The sequence below is a fragment of the Rhipicephalus microplus genome, chromosome 1 (assembly GCF_043290135.1).
Source record: "Rhipicephalus microplus isolate Deutch F79 chromosome 1, USDA_Rmic, whole genome shotgun sequence".
Classification (NCBI taxonomy): Eukaryota; Metazoa; Arthropoda; class Arachnida; order Ixodida; family Ixodidae; genus Rhipicephalus; species Rhipicephalus microplus.
The window spans coordinates 46,109,289-46,132,726 of NC_134700.1; the positions used below are offsets into that span (position 1 = coordinate 46,109,289).

Below are 23,438 nucleotides of genomic sequence, written 5' to 3' on the forward strand. Positions count from 1 at the left end.
CTCCGTAAAACCTGGTTTGCGTTGCGCGAGTACTGCACCAAGGCCGACGCCACTTGCATCCGTGTGTACTTCGGTCGGCGCAGTAGGGTCGTAATGACGCAGTACGGGTGGTAGGGTAAGCAGTTGGCGCAGTGTTGTGAAGGATTCGTCACAGGCTTCTGTCCAATTCGAAAGATCTGCAGTGCCAGCAAGGAGTTTGGTGAGCGGAGCGATGATGGAAGCAAAGTTACGGACAAACCGACGAAAATAGGAGCACAGGCCCACAAAGCTCCGTAGTTCTTTAACTGTAGTCGGCTTTTTAAATTCAGCAACAGCAAGAAGCTTGTCAGGGTCGGGAAGGATGCCGGCTTTCGAGACATGACCAAGTATGGTGAGTTGTTTAGCCCCGAAGTGACATTTCTTCAAGTTAAGCTGAAGCTTGGCATTTGTAAGGCACTGTAGAATTTTACGCAGACGAGTGAGATGGGAAGTAAAATCGGGTGAAAAGACCACAACGTCATCAAGATAGCCCAAGCATATGTACCATTTGAGACCGCGTAAAATGCTGTCCATCATTCGCTCGAATGTGGCGGGTGCATTGCAGAGTTCGAATGGCATTACGGTGAATTCATAGAGACCATCTGGTGTGACGAACGCCGTTTTTGGACGATCAGACTCAGCCATTGGGACCTGCCAATAACCTGAGCGAAGGTCAAGCAAGGAAAAGAATTCTACACCTTGGAGACAATCGAGAGCGTCGTCTATGCGGGGAAGAGGGTAAACATCTTTCCTCGTAATGTTGTTTAGGCGCCTGTAGCCTACGCAGAACCGGATCGAACCATCCTTTTTTTTGACGAGTACAACTGGTGAAGACCAAGGACTACAAGAAGGCTTGATGACTCCACGCTGTAGCATGTCGTCTGCTTGTTCTGCAATTACGCGACGCTCCGCCGGAGACACACGATAGGGGCGCTGGCTTAAAGGAGTACTCTTTCCTGTGTCAATTGTGTGCACAGCGGCGTTCGTTTTTCCTAGAACCGCCTGGGGAAAGTCGAACGAACGCCTGAATTCGTGCAACAGGGTAACAAGCTGCTCTCGTTGAGCCGGGGCTAGATGGCAGTCAATAGAACAATGAAATGCATCGGACGACACACTGTTCGAGACAAAGTGAGGAACCAACGCGTTCAGCTCCATATTCGGCTTGGTGTCGAAGAAATCGGCAGGCACGATAGTACCTTCATCAATAAGCTGAATGTGGCCGAGCGTCTCGTTGCGGCGCAAACTGAGGGGGCACGAGTTCGGATTGGAACTAAATATTCCGGTAGTGTCTTGAAAAAGCACAAGAACGGCGAATGGTAGCGATGTGTGATGGCGGCTACCGAAGATGTGAGATGGCGTGAATAGAACGGTAGCGTCAGAAAGTCAAGTGCAGCAGGCAGGGACAAACTGGGCGCTGAAAGGAGGAAGGTGTATGTCCGTCGCGACGAGAAGGTTAGCCACACTAGATACGGCCGCATCAACAGAAGGCGCATCACGAAACGGTAACAGCTCCACTTCGGCCCGAGCGCAGTCCACGACGGCGTGATGACGTGATAGGAAATCCCATCCTAGGATGACATCGTGGGAACATGAAGCCAACACGTGAAATTCAATGATGTACAACACGTCTCGAATAACCACTTTTGCCGTACATGCCGCGATGGGCTCAATTTGTTGCGTGCTCGCAGTGCTAAGAGAAACTACGGGAGAAAGCATCGTCACTTTACGAAGAGAGCGGCAGAGTCTTTCACTAATCACAGATTTCGCGGCACCAGTATCAATAAGTGCAAGTGTTCGTACACCTTCGACGATTACATCGATAAGATTGACGGGAGACAGGCGAGGACTTGAAAGATTAGACGATGACGCAGCTCGTGCCTCCGGAGCTGCGGCAGTTAGTTTTCCGTCTCAATAGAGGTGGGTCGTCGACGCATAGGTGACACGGAATGACGACTTAGTGAAGGGGAAGGCGAGCGGGAAGTAGAACGTCGAGAAGCGGAGGTTCGGGTGCCGGAAGCAGCTTGCGCATGGCGTTCGTGAACTTCAGGTGGCATTTGAGGCGCGTGGTATGGAGGCCGAAACGAGTAGTCAGGGTATCTTGGTGTATTAGCCACGTAGCGCCGACGACATAGACGCGCAACGTGACCTGGAATCCCGCAAAAGTAACATATCGGCCGGTTGTCAGCAAGGCGCCAAGGATTTCCAGCGTGCTGCTGTGTAGCTGGAAACGGCGCGGTGGAAGGTCGCACAGGTTGTGGCGTATACAATGGCAGACGAGGCGGAGGCACTGACTTAAGCGGCCGTGTAGGCCGCATAAGTCAGTGGCGCGGCAACAGGCGTTGATGGAGAGGCAGGCGTAGGTAATGGCAACACCTCGGGGACCTGCTCCTGAATAGCCTGTGTGGTTGTCGGCGTTAGACGGTTCGTTGGTGTTTCGGTGGTCGGCAGATACGAGAAACACGAAAGCTGTCGTGCGACCTCTTCACGTACATATACTTTTATCTGCTCCAGCAGGGTGCTGTCACCACCGACGGCCAGGGAAGCGAGAGAGTCGTCTGCTGTCGTTGACCTCCGAACTAATGCACGTTGCTTGCGGATCTCTTCCAAGTTCTGGCACAAGGTCACAAGTTCAGATACGGTACTTGGGCCCTTTGCCAGCAACACTTGAAAGGCATCATCGTCTATTCCTTTCAAGATATGCCTGATCTTGCCTTGTTTGGTCATCTCAGGGTTAAAGCGCCGGCATAAATTGATAACATCTTCAATGTAGCTAGTGAAGTTTTCGCCCTGCCTTTGCCTTCGTCCGCGTAGGTGCTGATCAGCACGCAGCTTGCGCACTGCGGGGCGATCGAACACAGCTGCAAGGGTGGTCTTGAAAGCGGCCGAAGTGGTAAATTCAGTACGGTGGTTTGTGAACCACAGGCTGGCGACGTCTTTGAGATAAAATGGGACGTACTGCAATTCTGCAATTTCGAGGGGTCGTCCCACTTGTTGGCGGCGCTCACGTTTTCACACAGCTGCAACCAGTCTTCCACATCTTGATCCTCGGTGCCGCTGAAGAAGGGGGGATCCCGTTGGCGCAGGGTGGTAGGTACAATGACCAGTTGAGATTGGGCCGTGCTCTGCATTGGGGTGCCTTGCTCGGTCGTCTGATCAGGCATTGCTGATGCAGTGGGCAGCTTCCGGCTTCGAAGTTACAGGTTTGCGTACCCAGCACACTTCCACCACTTTGCAAGGGAGTTTAATAGCGACGCCAGGTAGTAGGCAGGCAGCCGGTACGGACATAAATGCTCAAGCAGTCCAGCGTCTACAGTTCGTGCACCCACTCGCGCTTCGCACTCCGAGAGAGATGGCCCCACTAGTCAGTGCCTTGCGAATTCCCCACTACAGGGGGAATCATTTCCTCTGTGTACATAGCATTGTTTCCCCTGATTCGGACATCGTTCGGTGGGCGTGTCGAGACGGGCGATTCATATCTTCCGTTTGCATAGCATTGTTCTGACCAGACTGCGGCATGCTTGCGTCGGCGTGTCAAAACAAGATAGTCACCTCTTCCATGTACATAGCAATATTTTCACCTGATTCGGACATGCTTCGGACGGTGCTTTCATACAGGCGATAAATATCCTCCTTGTATATAACATTGTTCTTACCAGAATTGGATATGCTTTCGTCGGCGTGTGAAGACGGGAATTTGTCTCCTCCGTATACATAACTTTCTTTTCCCCTGATTGGGACATTTTTCAGTGAGTGTGTCTAGACGGGTTATTTATCTCCTCCGTGCATATTGCATTGTTTTCACCAGATTGGAACGTGCTTGCGTCGGCGTGTCAAAACGGGCGATTCAGCTCTACCATGTACATAGCAATGTTTTAACGTGATTCGTACATGCTTTGGTCCGCGTGTTCGAATGGGCGATTGTCTTCTCCGTTTGTATAGTATTGTTTTCACCAGGGTCGAATACACTTACTTCTTCGTGTCCAAACTGGTGATTCATCTTCATGTACATAGCAATATGTTCACCTGATTCGTACAAGCTTGCGTCGGCGTGTCGAAACGGGCGATTAATCTCCTCCGTGCATACTGCGTTGTTTTCACCAGATTCGGACGTGCTTGCGTCGGCGTGTCAAAACGGGCGATTCAGCTCTACCATGTACATAGCATTGTTTTCACGTGATTCGTACATGCTTCGGTCAGCGTGTGCGAATAGGTGATTATCTTCTCTGTGTATATAGTATTGTTTTCACCAGGGTCGAATACGCTTACGTCGTCGTCTCCAAACTGGGGATTCATCTTCATGTACATAGCAATGTGTTGACCTGATTCGGACATGCTTGCGTCGGCGTGTCAAAACGGGCGATTCATCTCCTCCGTGTACAAAGCCTTGTTTTCACCTGAATCAGACATGCTTCGGTCGGCGTATCTAAACGAACATTAATTTTTTGTTGTATATAGCACCACAACTGGACTTTCACAGTGTGAGGAGACAGCGAACAATTATTACTGCAGTCCTTCGATTGACACGCGGCTTTACATGCGGATTCAGGAAGTCGAAACAAACAATTTTCCGAGCAAGGACATGACACAATCAAAACAGAATGTGAGGTGGAGACTGAGCATTTTCATTTTTCAACTGCGATGATTCACGCTTGTATACTTTCTCTTACCACTTGTCCGGAAGCGTTACTGTTTTGCTGGTAGATCACGTGTCTTGGCACTGTCTGCGCTGTCGTGGTAAACAACAACACATCGGACCTCGCTTCCGCTTTCCTGGGTCGCTTCTACCATCACAGAAATGCCACTTCGCCTAGGAAGCTTCTCAGTTCAGCATTCCAAGCTCACGGCGCAGTGGTGAAGTTCCCCACACTGACCGAGAAACGTCTGCTGCCGCTGTTGGCTGTCGGGGAAACAGGCTGAATCTACCGCGCCATCTGCCGCACTTATCCCCAGTTTCCCCAGAGCTTGCCGCCAAAGCCACAGTGCGATATTGTCGTCACCCTGCAAACGTGAGCTTGGCACCCCTTAGTATTGGCGTGCAGACGAGGAAAATCCAGCAAATGGCAGCGGCGGCAAGGTCCACACAGTGGCACCTTTGGTTGCAGTTTCTTTCTACCTCAAACTTACCAGGTCACAGTTTTTCTCTGCGAAGCCCGTGAGTTCCGAAGTTGTGCATGAATTTGCTTAATATTTACGTCCTGTAAGTGCGAGAGCTTTGTGCTGGTTGGGATTTTGCATTGTTAGCAATAATGATTTTCGAATTCTCCGAGTCAAGTCTTAGCCGTTATTACTAAATAAACACATGTAATATAAATAATAAAAACATTACTCACCTGAAGGTTTGTCCCCAACATTTATTTCTTGTCGTGAAAAGAGTGGGCTAATAGCAAGCGCGAGTTCAAATTCGGGTTGCTGTTGGGTGGAATGCAAAAGGTGCCAGGACTCAAGCCAAATATAGTCAAAGAATCCATGTCATTTAAAATATCGCGAAACGTGTTCTCTATAGAACTGGAGTGGTATTATGTAACACAGAGATCCTCCTCTGCATCGTCATCAGCACCATCATCAGCCCTAATACGCCCACTGCAGGACAAAGGTCTCTCTCATTATTTGCCAATCAACCCGGGTTTCTGCTTTCTGCTGCCAATTTATGTCCACAAACTTCCTCATCTCATCTGGCCACCTACCTTTCTGTTTCCCTCTCGTCTGCTTGTCTTATCTTGAATCAAGTCAAGTTACCGTTAATGACCAGCAGTTATCCTGCCTACGCACTACGTGCCCGGCTCCTGTCCAATTCATCTTCCTGATCTCAGCTACGTTTGTTTCCTGGCCCACTCTGCTCTTTTCTGGTCTCTTCAGGTTATACCCATCATTTTAATTTCCATCGCTCGCTGCGTCGTCCTAAATTTAAGCTACAGCCTCTATGTAAGCCTCCAGGCTGCTGCTCTGTAAGTAAGTACCGGCAAGATGCAGCTGTTATACACCTTCCTCTAGAAGGTGTATAACAGCTGACCATTGTGACCATTTATGACTTGAGAATGCTTGCCGAATGTTGTCCACCCATTTCTTATTCTTCTAGGTATTTCCCTCTCATGTTCATTGCTAAATAAATAAACTCATTTTGAGTCATTGTAAAACCAGAGATTTAAAAGTTGTCATGTCGCACACCGGAAATTATCGTCGCAAAATGGGTCGAAAAGTAGCCGCCAAGGGCCACCCTGAAATTTCAGGTCAAAACAGCTGGCCATGTCGGTATGGATGCTGCTATGTTTGCTTCTAGCTTACGTGGTATGGCCACCCCAGAGGTAATATAACTAAGTCTATGACGACCATGGCTGCTTCGCTGGCCGAATGCGTTGGCAGGGGCAACTGGTGGGGGGGAAGACCACTTACGATCACGTGATGAAGCATGAGAGCGCCGATGCGCTGCTGCGGCTAGTTGTTTATATGTTTGTTTACACGAATTAAGCGCTCAAGTTGTTAGGCAGTGTGCAGTACCCTCTTTCTTTCAAGTTCCGTGTGACTGCATCGTATGTTGTGATGAGCCGACTCTCCGGAGGCTGCACGGTGTGTTTCATAAGTGGAGTCGGTGAAATAGTCTTAAAGCTATAGGCTTCTCGAGTACCGAGTATGACCTGGACGATGGAGAAGTCAATAAACAGCGGAGCTTGTAATTACCTAAAAAAAGCTTCTGTAACAGCGTGCGCATATATTTTTAAGTGCAACAGGTCTTGAGACGTACGCCACTTTGTTTTCTGCTCTCCTTCGGTTTATTGCATGTTCCCGAACCATTACTGCTTCGTTTTGAAGAACGTCCCTTGCTACACTTGTGCACTTGAGGATTCAGTTGACACTTATGTATCACTCCCCACGAATATTACGAGCGTTCGGTGGGAATGAGTCACTTTCATTTGTGCGCATCTGAATTGTCAAGAATTGGCAAAGAAACAGTTGTGTCGTTCATGCAGGCAAGCTACTTGCTGTCAATGGTCGGCTTTACGAACGTCGTAGGCCGCGTGGCCATTGGCGCTGCGTCTGACCGGGTGCGAAAGTATCGCGTGTGGATCTTCATCGCCTGCATCATGGTCTGTGGCTTGTCCACCGTGCTTAGTGTGCTATGCCGCACCTACACTGAGCTGCAAGTCTACGCGGCCACTTATGGTGCCGCTGGAGGTAATTAGTTTTTGTGTCCAGCTGGCCCGCTTCAGACATGCTGACGACGATGCAGGAGGCTTTATAACTCTCAGCTCGGTCGTCGTCGTGGACATGGTGGGCCTCGACCGGCTGACCAATGCCTACGGGCTGTGCCTGCTCTGCCTGGGCGTCGCAGCACTCATTGGTCCGCCGCTGAATGGTACGCATCTTTTAGGGGCTCGCACGGATATAAATCTGGAAATCGTGACTTTGTTGACAATGAATTAGCCTCTTCACAAACTTACGTATCCGTTCGGCGAAAAAAAGTGGGCTTGACTAGCACTTTGCCAAAACTAGAGTGTAATCCAAATCAAGTTTTTTTTAACTTCATCGCCATTATTCGGCGGCATTATTTTATTTATGCGACAAACTTAACCCACACAAAATACATTGCGAACACTCTCTGTCATAGAAATCAGTAAAACACGAATTTGAGACGTATGTACAGAGAAGTTGCTGCACGTTCATTCTGCATTGTTTCACCACAAGCGTAAATGAAATAAAGCTACAGCAGCAAATTGTACCACCACTCGAACAACAGCAAGCCGCTCGAAACTTGCATCTCGCTCCTTAGGCAGAAAGGTCACATGAAAAGAACACACACAGGACGAGCGTAAATGAGGAATTTCCAAAGATTTAAAGTGTGTTGCTAAAACACAAAGAATGGATGCAACGAGCACCTAAGTATACGTTCCGCGGAAATCGACACTAATATTTTGTGTTTAGCATCCCAAAACCATCGTAATATTCTGAGAGACGCTGTAGTGAACAGCATCAGAAATTTTGACTGCGTTGGTTTCTTTACCCTGCACCTTAATCTAACTATGCGGGCGAACGCGAACTGACAACTGCTACAGTTAGTTATTTCTATAGGAGCAGAGTGCCTTTTTTTTTTGCAAACGCGGTTGTTGCAGCGAATGAAGTGACCTTCGGGCTCTATGAAACTTCAACGCCAGCACACGACGTACAAACTGCCGCGATCACGAGATAAGTGCGTGCGCATCGCAACGCATCGAACTACGACCATTAAAGTCCTATCGCGCCCGTAGCGCCATCTTGCTTGTCATAAGTGCAAGCTGAAAACGCTGATCTCGGAGCACCACCAAAATTAAAGGTGATACAAAACAATATCACGCCATACGAAGGAAGGAACAGCTAAAGAGAGGCTCTGCCGTCACTCTCTGTGAAGCCGTGGTGAAGCCGGAAGTTTGTCATACTGACTGGGCGTATTCTCGATTCTTGTTTACATGTGATTAGCGAAGTAGAAGACACGTCTTCTTCTGTTCGGCACAAAAACCACGTGTGCTCACAGCAATTGTGTCTTGGCGTTCCTAAACCAACGGAATCGCGACTAAACACACTGAGCCAGCACGTTACCGTTGCCGAAACGCCAATATCAAAAACGCCAATAATTGAAAAGTGTCGTGACTTATGCCAGAACATTTTCTTTTTTGTTTAAAAGTCCAGCTTTTGTGTGTACACATAATAGTCCTCAAACACATGCTTCATTCATAAGCACTGAAAACCAGAAGCCCGCCATTCTTATGAAACTGGTGATGTCTTGCAAGTATACTGTATGGTTCCCCGAGGCAGCACGAGGATGCATCCTAGCTATATGTTTTCATGATCCAACGATTTGGCAGCCAACCTTGTCTCTTCATAGCGTCCGTCATGTGTGTGTCCCATCTATGAGCGTCCTGTGTGTATTCGATATGCAAGCGTTCGGTATCTCTTCCAACTTTCTTAATTTTGCCACCTTGTTTACGTGTACTCAAGTGTGTGTATTGTATGTGTCCTATAAGTAGCCTACCTTTATGCAGACCAGAAAGTAGGCCCATTGATAGCCTGTGTGGTGCTGTGTAATGGAGGCTGTTGTAAGCGGAATGTATATCAACAAGCGTGCGAAACTATTTATTATTTTTATTTATTTATTTATTTATTATTCTTTATTTATTTTAAATGATTTATTTATTTCCATTAACCCTGTACAGTTTAGAGCATCTTACAGCAATTATTTGAACAAGTAATGTACGTCAGCTATTTGTCGAAGAAAAACAAGATTAACAGATCAGCATTAACCCAATGAAGCTTTAACTTATCATTATTATTTTAAGAGTTTTTACGTTTCCGGCATTTTTCTAGGTAATTGAAAGTACATCCATTACTCAAAAACACAAAAACAAATGCTTGCGTAAGCTACTCATCACGACAGTAACTTTTGACCAGAAGTCTTTTTTCAGGGCACTCAAAACACTATGGAAAGTATACTTAGCTTTCCTAACCCCAATGAACCATCTGTTGTATAATACGTAAAGTATATCACAGTGACTTGTTGGCCTAGATAGGCTAATAACAAATGTATGCATTCTTATAGAGACAAAAAGACGAAACAATCATAACGTCAGAACCAACTTGCGTGGCAATCATTACCCTATTAAAAAACGTCCACAATAGGAATGAGGGATTCCACCATCCACCATTTTGGTGGATTAGGGCGGTGAAAATCTTGGTGGCACATGGTGTATGGTGGCGTTTGGTGGAGCGGATGGTGGATGGCGTGCTCCAGCCGGCAATGCTGGAGCACAAAGCAGCGTCAGAACAACCGTGATGAGCTGCCACTAAAGAAATAATAAAAATAATTGTATAAAAAACAGTGTAGAAAGCACCCGTAAAAAAAGGTGCGACAGCGCGGAATTGAACCTGCCACCTCTGAATTTAGATCTGAGCACACCAACTACTGAGTCACGTCGACAGGTGGCGACATGGGTGTTAAATAGGTAGTCAACTCACAAAGTAACTGTTTAACTTCAGTTCTGTTTGTTGTTTACTCAGGAGGGACGGGATCTGCACCTGCTACTAAAATTCGCACATTTGATAAACACGAAAACTGCTGCCTGTAACGATTGCCACTGCGGTAATGGCAACAGCGCTATGTTTTTGTTACAATTTACAACCGCGAGGAAAAAAAAACAACTCAGTGGTCTGAGGAGCAGGTCGAGTTTATCGGCGATTGCAGCCAAGTTATTATCTATTTCTCGCTCCTTCCAAAGGGCGATATCAGTTAAGCTTTGTGACGCTTCTATGCTCATTCAACAGATACAGCCACATAATTGAATATGATGATTTTTGCGCAACGCACAGCGCAGCCGTGCCAGCGCACCGCTGTTGCTCTGTCGTTAGGAACAACGACATAGCGGCTTGGCCGAAATGAATGCAGTGCACCAGAAACATTATGCTATCACAGTGGTTCAGTAAGCGTACGAATTGATGTGTCTATGTTCTCGCATAAGAGCCAGTGAAGTACCGGCGAGTGCGACCAGCGGCTGTCGGTGAGAGGAGGCGTACCTTTGGTGGAAGCGCTGCAAGCGCGTCGCATCAATGTTTGTCGTTTTTTGCGCGGACACCGTACACACAAAAAAAAGGCTTCATTTAAGTTAAATGATGCGCCAGCTGCGCTCTATTGTCATTTTTACTAGTCAAAATTGTGTATTCTGAAACCCAGAAGCGCTGATAACTCTTGTACGGGCTTGGTCGGTATGACTAACCTTTGGTGGAAATCATGGTGGTAGAACAGAAGGGTGAAAGTCAAATTCGCTGGGGCTCATCTCGACGCATGTCGAAAGTGAAAGTTTATGCATATTCCCATGCACTTTGTTAACTTAAAGGTACGGCTCAAACAATAGCGTGTGCAAGAATTACCAGAGTTGCGTTTCTAGCGTGGCGATATCAAGGGACCGCTGTATTCTGCTCTATTGATTGAAAGGGGCAATTGCGAACTGGAGCCCATTTATCGTGGATGTCGAACTGATGAAAGTACGTGCGCGAAATATAAACTTATTCCCGGCCGCATATTCTATGCTCCACAGAAATTGAAGCGTTGTTGACACCCAGGAATTACAAACAAACAAACCAGAAAGCACAATGAGGAGTGTTGGTTTCTTTTAACTGTAAACATATATCTCTGCGCATTCAAGAATGAAACACTACAACTAAGTGATTTCGAATACTGTCATGTGCTTTTCCTCATGCCACCATTAACCACCAAGCTTCCATCATGCCATCGTCATCCACCTTATTCACCAAGCCTTCCACCAATCACGTTTTGCCTCGCCACCAAGAGCCGGCATTTTCCACCGTCACCACCAATGGCTCACCACCATCACCACCATCTGCCATCATTTTTTTCCGCTTTCGCCGTTGTCAGCCATTATGCCCGCTACAGTTTCCACCATATCCACTAGCCCCGCCGTGGTGGTCTAGTGGCTAAGGTACTCGGCCGCTGACCCGCAGGTCGCGGGTTCGAATCCCGGCTGCGGCGGCTGCATTTCCGATGGAGGCGGAAATGTTGTAGGCCCGTGTGCTCAGATTTGGGTGCACGTTAAAGAACCCCAGGTGGTCGAAATTTCCGGAGCCCTCCACTACGGCGTCTCTCATAATCATATGGTGGTTTTGGGACGTTAAACCCCACATATCAATCAATCAATCACCATATCCACTAATATTTTCACCATATCCACTATTCTTGTCACCATATCCACCAACGATTCCAGCATCCACCAACCCTGGATTTTCAATAGGGTAGATATTGCAATAAATTAGAAATGCGATATGATAGTAAATTGCGAATGTGACAAACGCCATCAGCGCAGTAGCAGAGATACCTGGTTGGCACAAAACTGTGGTACCTAGCATCTATTATTGAAAGCAACACTACAGCTCACAACCAGCAGTAGACTTAATGTAACCCTTGAATGCTGAACTGAAGGCAGCAGAATCGAACCCAGGCTGGGGTGGCCACCATTTTCATAGAAAAAGAAAGGCTTGAGACCCGTCTACTTAGACATGGGTACACTTCCCAGGCGGTCAAAATTTCTGAAGTCCTTCACTACGGCATCCCTTAAAATGATGTATTGTGGTTTTGAACACGTGAAACGCAGCAAATATTATTCTTATTACATATCACGCTAAATGAAGCAAGCAAACATCACTATGTAGTTTTAAAAATTTTTCCATTATCTTTTATTCCACGGACTTGAGTAACGATATTCCAAAATGCCTGCTGTCAGTTATCATTCACAATGTCAAACATGGTTAAGTTTTACTGATACATATCCCACATGGTTAGGCATTCGCAATGTTAGGTATGATTAAGTATGACTGTAGGAAATCACTTGATAGCACTAAGGCAATACATTCCAGAAGACAATGAACTAAAGTTACGAAAACATAATAAAATGAAATATTTAGTCTATATTATAATGAAAACAAAATCATTTGTCTACTACAGTTTTATCACAGTGAAAAAAGTTCAATTGCAAAAGTGACTAATTGCACATGACACAAAAATTAAAACATGACATACAAGTCTTCAGGGCACCTTACTGAGTAGATTTTCAAAAAAATATATGCTGTAAGAATTTTAGGAAGCAGCGCTGACACTTTCAGAGATGTGTAATGTGCTTGCAATAAAGTTCAGCCCTAACAATATAACACCGCCTTTGTAGATAAGTTATGCGTCCAGGGGGACACGAAGTAAGACCATAATACTGTCAGCTGCCTAATAAACTAAGAACAACAAAATTTCGGCGGCTAAAATAAGTGGATATTTAAGAAAGTTTGCGGCAGTCGTGTTTTTACACAATCCCACTTGGAAAAATTAGAGCATGTCTACGCTTCGAGATATCCTGCTCCGAAATCTAATTGTGCTTTCCATGATTACACATGCAAGTCAGTGAGGATCAGCAAATTATTACTATCTGGTGGGACGAGCAGTCACTGCTAGCTATCCAGCCGGTTGTAAAAGGGTAACCATTATAATGTTTGCCAAGGGCTTCGACCCATGGTCAGATTATATGCGGCCCTTCAAGGAGCCGTAGCTGTGTGCTAGTGGTCACTGTTCTGCACGCATAATGATGCAAGCCGCACCTAAATTTTCTTGCAGGTAATTTAAGCACAGGCATGCAAGAATTCTTTGTACCTATGTAGAAATGTGACTAGCATAAATTTTTATTACAATAATGCGGGCTTGCTTCAGTCTTTATTAAGTTCAATAGTGAATCTTATTCAATGACACGGCTGACATTGATAAATATTCTCGCACAATGTGTCCCCCTAAACACATAGCTATCTGGAAAAGTAGCTGTTACAAGCATAACGTACAACACTGACTTTTAAAAGAAAAACAAATGGCCTAATTTTGCGCATCCTGAACATGCGAGCTACTTGAATACAGCAACAAGGTGGCTCTGTGAAGTTCCTTTTCCATAGAAAACAGAAGCTATGCGTAGCTGCTGTACATTCGCAGCCAATGTTTCCACGAGCTACCATTATTGGCAGGCTTGTCTGGAATTTTTCCACACTCAGTTTGCACAAGGAGCATGCATAGGCTGCGAGTGAAACACAGAAAGAACAATTTATTGCCGTGAGTCTCCGGACAAAACTGAATTTTTCAGTATGTTTAAAATGATTTGCAACAATGTGTCAAACTAGCAGGATGTGCACAAACTAAAGATGTTACAGGAAAAACTTTCTTGAAGTTGTTGGCGAGCACAGTTGCAACCTTATAAAATATTATGCAAATTCCACATCGCAGATGTATCAAAATCATAATTTAGTTGGTTTAGTTGTCCTCGTGCATAGTGCGTTGACATGCAACTTCAATGATACCACAACACACAAATGATCGTATGCACTTTCATCAAGTGTCCATTGCAGGTAACATATAAAATTGAAATGAAAGTTTGGTTTCACATACAACTAGTATAGCTTTCTTCCGGCTGCTCACATTAAAACGATTATATCTATCATATCAAAAATTATTGTCACTAAATTACTGATGCGTGCTGCTAAACTATCATTATTTCCAATGATTCTGGTTGTTAAAAAGGCATTAACCCTCACATAAGCATCACAGGTTGTCTAATAAAAAAGTGGAAATACGTCTAGCAAGGTTTCAACACCAAGGTTTGGTGAGGCGCATACAATCTTTATAAACAAAAAAATAACAAAATCAAAACATAGTGGAAACGAGCGGAGTAAAATCTATAGTGCTCGAACGCTTGGAATAATGACCGAATTGGTGCTCGCACAGTAAGGTATAGCGATTCGGTTGCATTTAGCCATGAAATATTCGTTCGAAAATGCAGTTCACGTTTAACGAATGGCTTAGAATGCATGGGTTGTAGCCGCATCAGGTAATCTATATTGCAGGCGTATACCGCAAGCTGCAATTTTACTAAACGAGCTGCATGAACACCTAATCTTAAGGCAACCTTTGCGAGCACTACCTAAGACGATGTAACACGCTGCACACGAACACGGATCTAGTATCACGGTAGTTTATAGGGACGCGTGCCGGGGCGGGTCCACACACCGGCATACATTCGGCCACTCACAAGGAAAAAAAACGTCTCTGATAGTAGTCATAACGGATAACAATACTGTAGCTGTTTGAAATTGAACGTACCGCGTATCAAACTGCCATAGACACGTTCACTTCAATAGCGCACAATAAATATCACGGGCTAACGCACCCTAGCCATGATCAACGACTACAGCTAACAAACTCCCCAGAAGTATTAAACGAAAATAGTGGTCACTCGCGAGCAGGGCCCTCTTCCAACACCACTGCCGATAAAGGCGGGCGCTGCCCAAACTCAGCTCAAATCTGCTGCTGAATTTTTGTTGCGCGTGCATGCTTCACACCGCATAAAAAAAAAAAAAAACTCGTCCGTGCTTACGTTCGCACAACTTTGCCTTTACCATGATAAAATGCTACAGACAAACGGGCTCGCCACGTACACAAAAAAGTTCACTTATCTTGCACATGGTATGGAAAACGTGGTGAACGCGGTGGTAACAGAGCGCCGACAGAAGCAATGTGGTACATACCTGGCGAGTGCTCCACGAAACAAAGCCACACGTCCTCGCTGGAATGTAGCGCATCTTCGTAATCAGCTGCACTTGCAGAACACAAAACACGAACACAGAAGGCAAGCACACTCCACACACGAGATAAATCGACTGAAACACAACCCTTGACGAGGCGGTCATCGTTCGAGTAGCGGTTAGCACGTACAATGAAGTCAAATGGTTATAAGCCGTGCAGACGCACACCTCATTTGCGCATCCTAATTTTTTAATGCTGATTAAAAAGCGTTGTAAATGTGTAAACGATATGTAGATATATACTATATAGATACGTGAAGTGAAGAATAACTTGATTTTCAAAAAAGAAAGAAACTTGGAAATTTTAACGTGCGAAATGGGAAACTTTTACTCAAGGTACACAGTGAAAGCAATTTGAAACAAACAATTGAAAAACAGTGGTAAGTACCGCCCCAAAAATACAAATATTGTGAAATAAAAATATACAATTGTTGATGCAGACATATACCTGCAAGATTTCGTTTTATTACGACTGCTATGGGCTTCTATAAAACTAATCAGATACTAAATGCATCTATACAGTGTGGTAGGAGGTATATATATTGTAAGATGGCGTCGAGTACCCTCAAGACCCTTCTTTATTGTCTCAAGTATGTGCCCCACAACCTAAACTGGAGTGGTGATGATGAGTATGTACAGATGAAAAGATCGAACGAGTAATGATGCTCACACTTATTTTCCCCGCGCACTTGAGCGGCCAGCCCGGCCGAGAATTAGGCAGGAAAGGTACGGCGAACAAAGGGTTTAAGGCGTGAAACGTGAACTATCTCGGATGCACGGTAACGACGGTCCGAGGAACCCTCGACGGGAGTCACAAGGTAATTGACAGGAGATGTTCGTTCACTAACAACGTAAGGTCCGAGAAAGCGTGACTGAAACTTTTCACACAATCCGGGTGTACGAACGGGTGTCTAAAGTAGTACTTCATCTCCAGGACGGAAGGTGACGTCTCGACGAAAGTTGTCATAGCGTTGCTTGCGGTCTAATTGACTGACCTCCGTGTTGAGTTGAGCACGTTGCCGTGCGTCAGCGAGCCTGGAGACGAAATTTTCTTGCGTAGTCGTGGACGTGTTTGTCGTTACATTGAAGAAAGAGGCGTCAATAGTGAATGTCGGCGCACGACCATAGACGAGGCAGAAAGGTGAATACCCGATGTTTCGTTGAACAGTGGTGTTGTGTGCAAACGTTACGAACGGCACGATTTTGTCCCAGTTATTGTGGTTCGGTCCGATGTACATGGATATCATGTCGATTAGAGTCCGGTGGAATCGCTCTGTCAGGCTATTTGTCTGCGGGTGGTATGCGGATGTGGTCTTGTGAACTGTGCCACAAGTTTTTTGAATTTCGTCAAGAATTGTCGACATGAAGGCCTCGCCCCGGTAACTCAACAACGTGCGAGGTGCACCATGACGCAACACAATGGCTTCTAAAAAGAAGGCGGCAACGTCTGAGGTGGAGCTAGTGCGTAGAGGAGCGGTCTCCGCGTATCGTGTGAGGTGGTCGACGGCTGGGACGATCCAGCGGTGGCCCGCTGGCATTACGGGAAGTGGTCCGACGAGGTCTATTCCTACAACGAGATAAGGTGTATCGGGACATGGAATGGGTTGTTATAGGCCAACAGGAGCTGAAGTTGGTCGTTTCCGGCGTTGACACAGTGAACAAGAAGCGACATAATTAGCCAGAAAGGTAGAAAGACCAGGCCAGAAGAAACGGCTCCTAACGCGGTTGTAGGTCTCCTGAAATCCCAAGTGTCCAGCTGACGGGTCGTCGTGGAGTGCTTCGAGAACTTGTTTTCGCAGTGAACGGGGAAGTACTGGCACCCACCGATGCCCATCCTCATTGTAAGTATAGCGCTGCAGGACATTGTTGTCTAGCTTGAACTGCCGTAGCTGACGACGTAGTCTGGCATTAGGTGGAGAAGGCGAGTCAATCAAGTACCCGATGATGCGGTTACAGTATGGGTCGTCACGTTGGCACGCGGCAAACTGAGCGCTGCTCTTTAAAGATAGTGACCCAGCAACTGCCAGGGGTGATAACGTCAGTGCAGAGGAAGCCGCTAGATCACCTGAAGGGCATCGAGGATGCGTGGTTGGAGATGAAAGTGGCAGAGGGCAGCGAGAGAGAGCGTCGGTATCCTGATGCTGTTTGCCAGACCTGTACACAACGTCAGATGTGTATTCATGCAAACGGAGTATCCGGCGACCGAGTCGCCCAGACAAATTCTTCAGCGAGGAGAACTAGCATAGGGCATGGTGGTCGGTAATGATAGTGAAGTGGCGTCCATACTGATAAGGTTGAAACTTCTGGATGGCCCAAACGACAGCAAGACATTCCTGCTCTGTTATCGAGTAGTTCTGCTCCGCAGGTGTTAGGGCGCGGCTGGCATACGCAACTACTCGCTCACGTGAAGTGTCATAGCGCTGGAGGAGGACGGCACCGATTCCGTGGCCGCTGGCATCAGTGTGAAGGAAAGCGGGTGCACTCTCACCAAGGTGACGGAGGACGGGGTCTGATGTCAAAGCACGTTTAAGGGCTTGGAAAGCACACTCGCACACGTCAGTCCAAGTGAAGGCTGTTCCTAACGTCAGAAGCTTGTGTAACGGCCCCGCAATGGCAGCAAAGTGACTGATAAAGCGGCGGAAGTAAGACGCCAGGCCCACGAAACTTCGCGATTGTTTTCGATTGCCCGGACGTGGAAAATTATTTACGGCAGCAACCTTGTCGGGGTCGGGTCGAACCCCATCTTTGCTCACAAAGTGACCCAATACTTTGATGCTCCTGCTGGCGAAGTGGCACTTCTTTGTATTGAGCTGAACCCCAGCGTTCAAAATGCACGTAGGAAGTTCGTCCAAAAACTTAAGATGCCGAGGAAAAGTAGAAGAATAAATTACGATGTCGTCAAAATAGCATAAGGAGGTTTTCCACTTGAGACCACGTAAGACAGTATCTATCATGCGCTCGAGTGTTGATGGAGCGTTGCATAAGCCAAAAGGCATGACGTTGAACTCGTAAAGCCCGTCAGGCGTTGCAAACGCTGTTTTTTCCTTGTCTGTTTCACGCATAGGTATTTGCTAATAGCCGGATCAAAGGTCAAGACTGGAGAAATATCCTGCGCCTTGTAGGGAGTCCAGGGCATCATCTATGCGTGGCAACGGATATACATATTTTTTAGTTATCTTATTGAGTGCTCTGTTATCAACACAAAAGCGGACAGAGCCATCCTTTTTCCGGACCAACATCACAGGAGACGACCAAGAGCTGTGTGAAGGTCGAATAATATCCCGTTTCAGCATGTCGGGGACGTTTTCCTCAATCATTTGCCGTTCCGCCGAAGACAGATGGTATGGGTGGTGGCGCACAATGGAGCTGCCTTCAGTTTCGATGCTGTGCTCTGCAACAGAGGTGAGGCCCAAAACTTTGGAATGTACGTTGAACGAAAAGCTGTGCTTTTGGAGAAGGTCTAATAGGTCTCTCTTTTGCTCAGCAGTGAGGTGAGGACTTATGGTAGCATTTAAAAGAGCAGTGGTTGCCTTGGTATCGGTTGTAGCAGACAAAGGCGGTGATTCTGCGTGAAGAGGAACCAGCAAAAAAGGCTCGGTGTCAGCGAAGCAGCTCACAGCAGTGCCCTGGGGCAGCATCACTGGCGAAGAAGTTGGATTCAAGGCGGTGACCAATGCCTAACCGTCGTGAAACCGCACAAGGCCGGGTGCAATGGTAAGCCCCGCAGGTTTGGAGCAAACTGATGGCGCAATAAACACGTCACCGTTAACTATAGTATTCGAAGCGATTGTGAGAATTTGTTCATTTCCTGGCGAAATGAAACGATCCGCGGCAGCAACGAAACGGAAGCTGTATAGATTGACATCAGATGAACTTTCTGTAGCTGACATATGAATTACTCGTTGACGACACGATATGAAAGCTGATGCCGAAGAAAAGAAGTCCCATTCTAAAATGACTGTGTGAGTGCACAAAGGAAGTACAAGAAACTGAATGTGGTGAAGGATGCCATCTATGAAAACGCGGACTGTACAAACACTTGAAGGCTGAATAGGGACTCCATCTGCGCAACGAAGGGGAGGGCCATCGTATGGCGTCCTAACGTTTTTCAAGCGGGCAAAAAAGTCTGCATGAACTACGGAAAGTGATGCGCCTGTGTCTACTAGTGCATCTGTCTGTATACCTTGAGCATACACCAATAAAGCATTTGATGGGCGGTCTGTAGTAATTTGACGCAGTTCGAAAAGATGCAGCTTTCCCTCCCGAAGCTGCACTGTTTAGTTTTTTAGTTGGCGGTCGGGAATCGAAGCAGAAGGTCGAAGGGGAGAGGAGGAACGCCGCATCGGTGAAGGTGAGCGACGACGTGAGAAATGGGGACTGCCGACTCAGGCAAAGTTCTGCGGAGACTGCGACCGGCGTGTGCCATTCTGATACAGTCGGCGATAGGGTGGTCCCGTAGGGTATAAGTCGTCCCATTCATAATCACTGTAGCTTCGTCTTTCGTCTTGTTGACGGCGTCGGCAAAACCTTGAAATATGACCGCGAATGCCGCAATAAAAGCAAGTCGGTCGTGTAGTGCGCCAGGTGTTGTAAGGCTGAAAAGATGATCGTGGTGCGGGCGAGTTGAGTGAACCACGCACATCGGGCGCTGGTAGCTGCATTGGGCTGTGCTGTGGTGCTGGTGTCCTAACAGCAACCTGAGCATAAGTTGGCATGGCCACAGGATATGAGCTTGGAGCAGGTGTGACAGTTATCGAGGCCACGCTTTGGTGGGGCGCAGGCGTCGTTGCAGCAACGTGAGCATAACTTGGCATGGGCACGGGATGTGAGCTCGGCACTGATGTGCCTGTGATCAAGGCCAATTCCTCCCTCACGACGTCGCGTAAACAAGTAGCTGGTGGCGTCGTTCGAATATCAAGGTGGCGAGGTGAAGCCTGTGCATGAAGTTCCTCGCAGATGATAGAGCGAATCAATGCACGCAGCTCTGTTGTGCCATGACTCGAGCTCAGACCAGGCATATCAGGTTGCACCCGAGTGGTTTGAAGCTCCTCGAGGCGCTGACAGGTAGCTACAACATCGGCTACGGTCTGGGGATTCGGCACCACAACCGCATTAAAAGCGACAGTCGCAATGCCTTTTAGCAGGTGGCGCACACGGTCGTTTTCCGCCATACGGTTGTCGATGTGGCGGCAAAGGGCGAGAACATCTTCAATGTAAGAAGTGTATGACTTGCCGGGGCATTGAAAACGTGCACCAAGCCTTTTCTTGGCGATATCCGAGCGCACTGACGGGTTGGCAAAAATCTGGCGGAGCTGGTGCGTAAAGGCGGGCCATGTCAAAAAATCTGTAGCGTGGTTTAAAAGGCACGTTTTTGCGACGCCTCTAAGTAGAATGCGACGTGGGAGAGTTTCGCAGGCTCATCCCAGTTGTTGATGGCACTCACGCGGTCATACTCCTCTAGCCAGTCTTCCACGTCCTCAACCGGAAGCCTTGCGAACAGCGGAGGATCCTTTTCAGGGCTGGTGACTAGATAAGAAGGGTTTCTTGGCGGTGGGAGCGGTGGCGCAGTTGCTGCGCTGGGCTGGTCGGCTTGCGACATTACCGAACCCAGGTTGTTTAAGCGGCGGCCTGAACGGAGCTCCAGGGATGTGTTCTAGAAGACGCTTGGGTTGTCCGAGAGCGTGAGAGGACGCAGGAATCGGGCAGCACTCTCCACCACTTGTAAGATAATGGCGTCCAGTACCCTCAAGACTCTTCTTTATTGTCTCGAGTATGTGCCCCACAACCTAACCTGGAGTGGTGATGATTAGTATGTACAGATGAAAAAAATGGAACGAGTAATGATGCTGTCAAGATATATATATATATATATATATATATATATATATATATATATATATATATATATATATATATATATATATATACATATATATATATATATATATATATATATAAATATGAAAGTAGATGCGCTTTCACATAACAACTGTTTATTGTGCCGACGTTTCGACAGAAACCCCGTCTTTTTCAAGGCATAATACTATTTACACATGTTCCGTGTCTTCTTATAGCCTTTCGAGACAGGAAGGAAGGGGTCAAAAGAAAAGTAAAAAAAGGGAAAAAAACCCAGAAAAGAGAGAGAGAGAAAAAAAGGGAGAAGAAGAAACAGCGAAACGGGAGGACAAACATTAATAAAAATATAGAAAATCTAGGAGAAGAAGCAAGACCGACACGGCGTAATTAGAAAGGGGCCGCATCTCAACAGAGTAGGGCAGAGGTAGATGAGCATTGTCATCATTGTCAACAATACCTCCCCCGAACCCACTCTTCCCCAAGTGGGCAGTGAGCCGCCGTTCCTGTATTTCACCTTTCCGTGTAGTGCGCTGGCGGCTCGTTCCTCTTTGAAGTTTAGGATAAGTTAATGGGGAGGGCTTAAGTGCGTCGAGTGCGTGCTGGTGGCGTCGGGAGGAATGAAAAAGCCGGTGATTGAGGCACCGCCATCGATATTCATTATATGCAATGGCTCCTTGTCAGTGAAGGAACAGAATGTGCGCTAAAAATTAAAGAAGGAAAAAAAAGAAGTAGAAGAACAGGGGGGGGGCGAGACTGTACGACATCCCGGACAGTCACCACACAGTTGCGGCTCACTGGGAAGACATGGGCGCATGCATGAAAAAGTCAACGAAACCACCTAGTTGTCAGCTCCTTGTCAGTGAAGGAACAGAATGCGCGTTAAACTTAAAGAAGAAAAAAAAGAAAAGAAAAAGGGGGGGGGGACCGTACGACATCCGGGACCACTTATCTGTGCGTTCCGGCTGTGCTTGATGAGGCAAATCATTTCTGTGTTGTCAGATGCATAGGCCAAAAGCTTTGTTAGCGGGTAATAATATTGTCGTAATGAAACCGGACTGATTAGAGAGAAGCGTTTGCGTCTTTTAGCGGTCGTAACGCTGACAGAGTGCCTGGGTGTTCATTTATTCCGGATTTTATCGTGTTAAACTTGTAGATAAAATAAGATTCCCGTTGTTCCCGTTCTCTGATTGTTCGAAAGTTGTTTTCTAGTAGTGTAACCCTGATGTCATCAAAGCTGTGGTCTTTAATGTGCAGTGTTTTGAAAGTGGAAGGCCTGGCAGAGATCGTACTTGTGCCCGATAGTTGTTGAATCTAATTTTATACGGAGTGTCTGTCTGGCCCACGTATTGCTTGTTACATACCCCACATTCCAGGAGGTATATGACGTTGTCTAAGTCACAGTCTAGTGCACCTCTTATCCTGTGCTTAAAATCCGAGTGGGTGCTTTTCGCCACTGTCGTTGTCTGCATGTGTTTGCATACCTTGCATCTGCTTTTTCCGCAAGGGTGACACCCAATTTGAGGTTTCACACCTATCTTTGAATTTATTAAATGATCCTTTATATTTTTTGGCCGTCTGTATACAACACAATGAGGAGAAGTGAAAATTTTGGATAGTCGCACGCTCTGTTCCAATATGTTAAAGTGTTTTCTTAGGACCTTGTTTATGTTTAGTGGGTTGCTCGTGAAAGTTAATAGCAACTTTTTGTTGCGGTGTTGGTCGGCGTTTTTCTGGTGGTTGAGAAGAATCTGGCGGTCCAGATTTTCAGCTTTTTTGATGGCGTCATCGATGATAGCTGGCGGGTATTCTTGATTAAGGAGTACTTCGCGCATATGTGTGCTGTTTTTGTGGAAGTCCTCGGTGCGGGAGCAGATTCGTCTGAATCTGTGTGCTTGGGAATAGGGAATGCTGGTCTTGCAATGTCGCGGGTGGCAGCTTTTGAAGTTCTGGTATTGTTGCCTGTCCGTAGGTTTTCTGTATACGTTAGTTACCAACGCACCATCGTCAACTCGAATGAGTACATCAAGAAAGTTTATTTCAGTGTTAGAGTAGGAGTGTGTAAAATAAATGCTGGGATGTACCTGGTTGAATGCCTGTATGAATTTGAGGAGCTCGTTTTTTGAATGTGTCCAAATCATGAATATATCATCTAGGTACCGTTTATTGAGTAATGGTTTGATATGACAAGATGAAAGAAAATTGGACTCTATGTGGTGCATGAATATGTTAGCGTAGTTTGGGGCCATTCTTGTACCCATTGCCGTGCCGCTGATTTGAAGATAGTACTGGTTGTTAAATTCAAAGCTGTTCAAATCGAGTACAAGTCTTGTGAAGACTTCAATTACTTTTTTGCTTGGATAAGCGACAGAGTTGTGTGTGCCATACGATTCAACAAGCGCCCTTACACTATCGTCATGTGGGATATT

The 23,438-nt window shown here is 46.5% G+C and overlaps 1 protein-coding gene across 1 annotated transcript in view; it reads left to right on the forward strand.

Annotated features, from left to right (window-relative positions):
- LOC142765279 (monocarboxylate transporter 13-like) overlaps nucleotides 1–23,438 on the forward strand; it is a 452,218-nt gene that overhangs the window by 346,173 nt on the left and 82,607 nt on the right. The window contains exons 7-8 of the mRNA XM_075866021.1: nucleotides 6,984–7,188; nucleotides 7,244–7,369. Of these exons, the coding sequence (XP_075722136.1) occupies nucleotides 6,984–7,188; nucleotides 7,244–7,369 (331 nt within the window). The remainder of the gene's footprint in view (nucleotides 1–6,983; nucleotides 7,189–7,243; nucleotides 7,370–23,438) is intronic.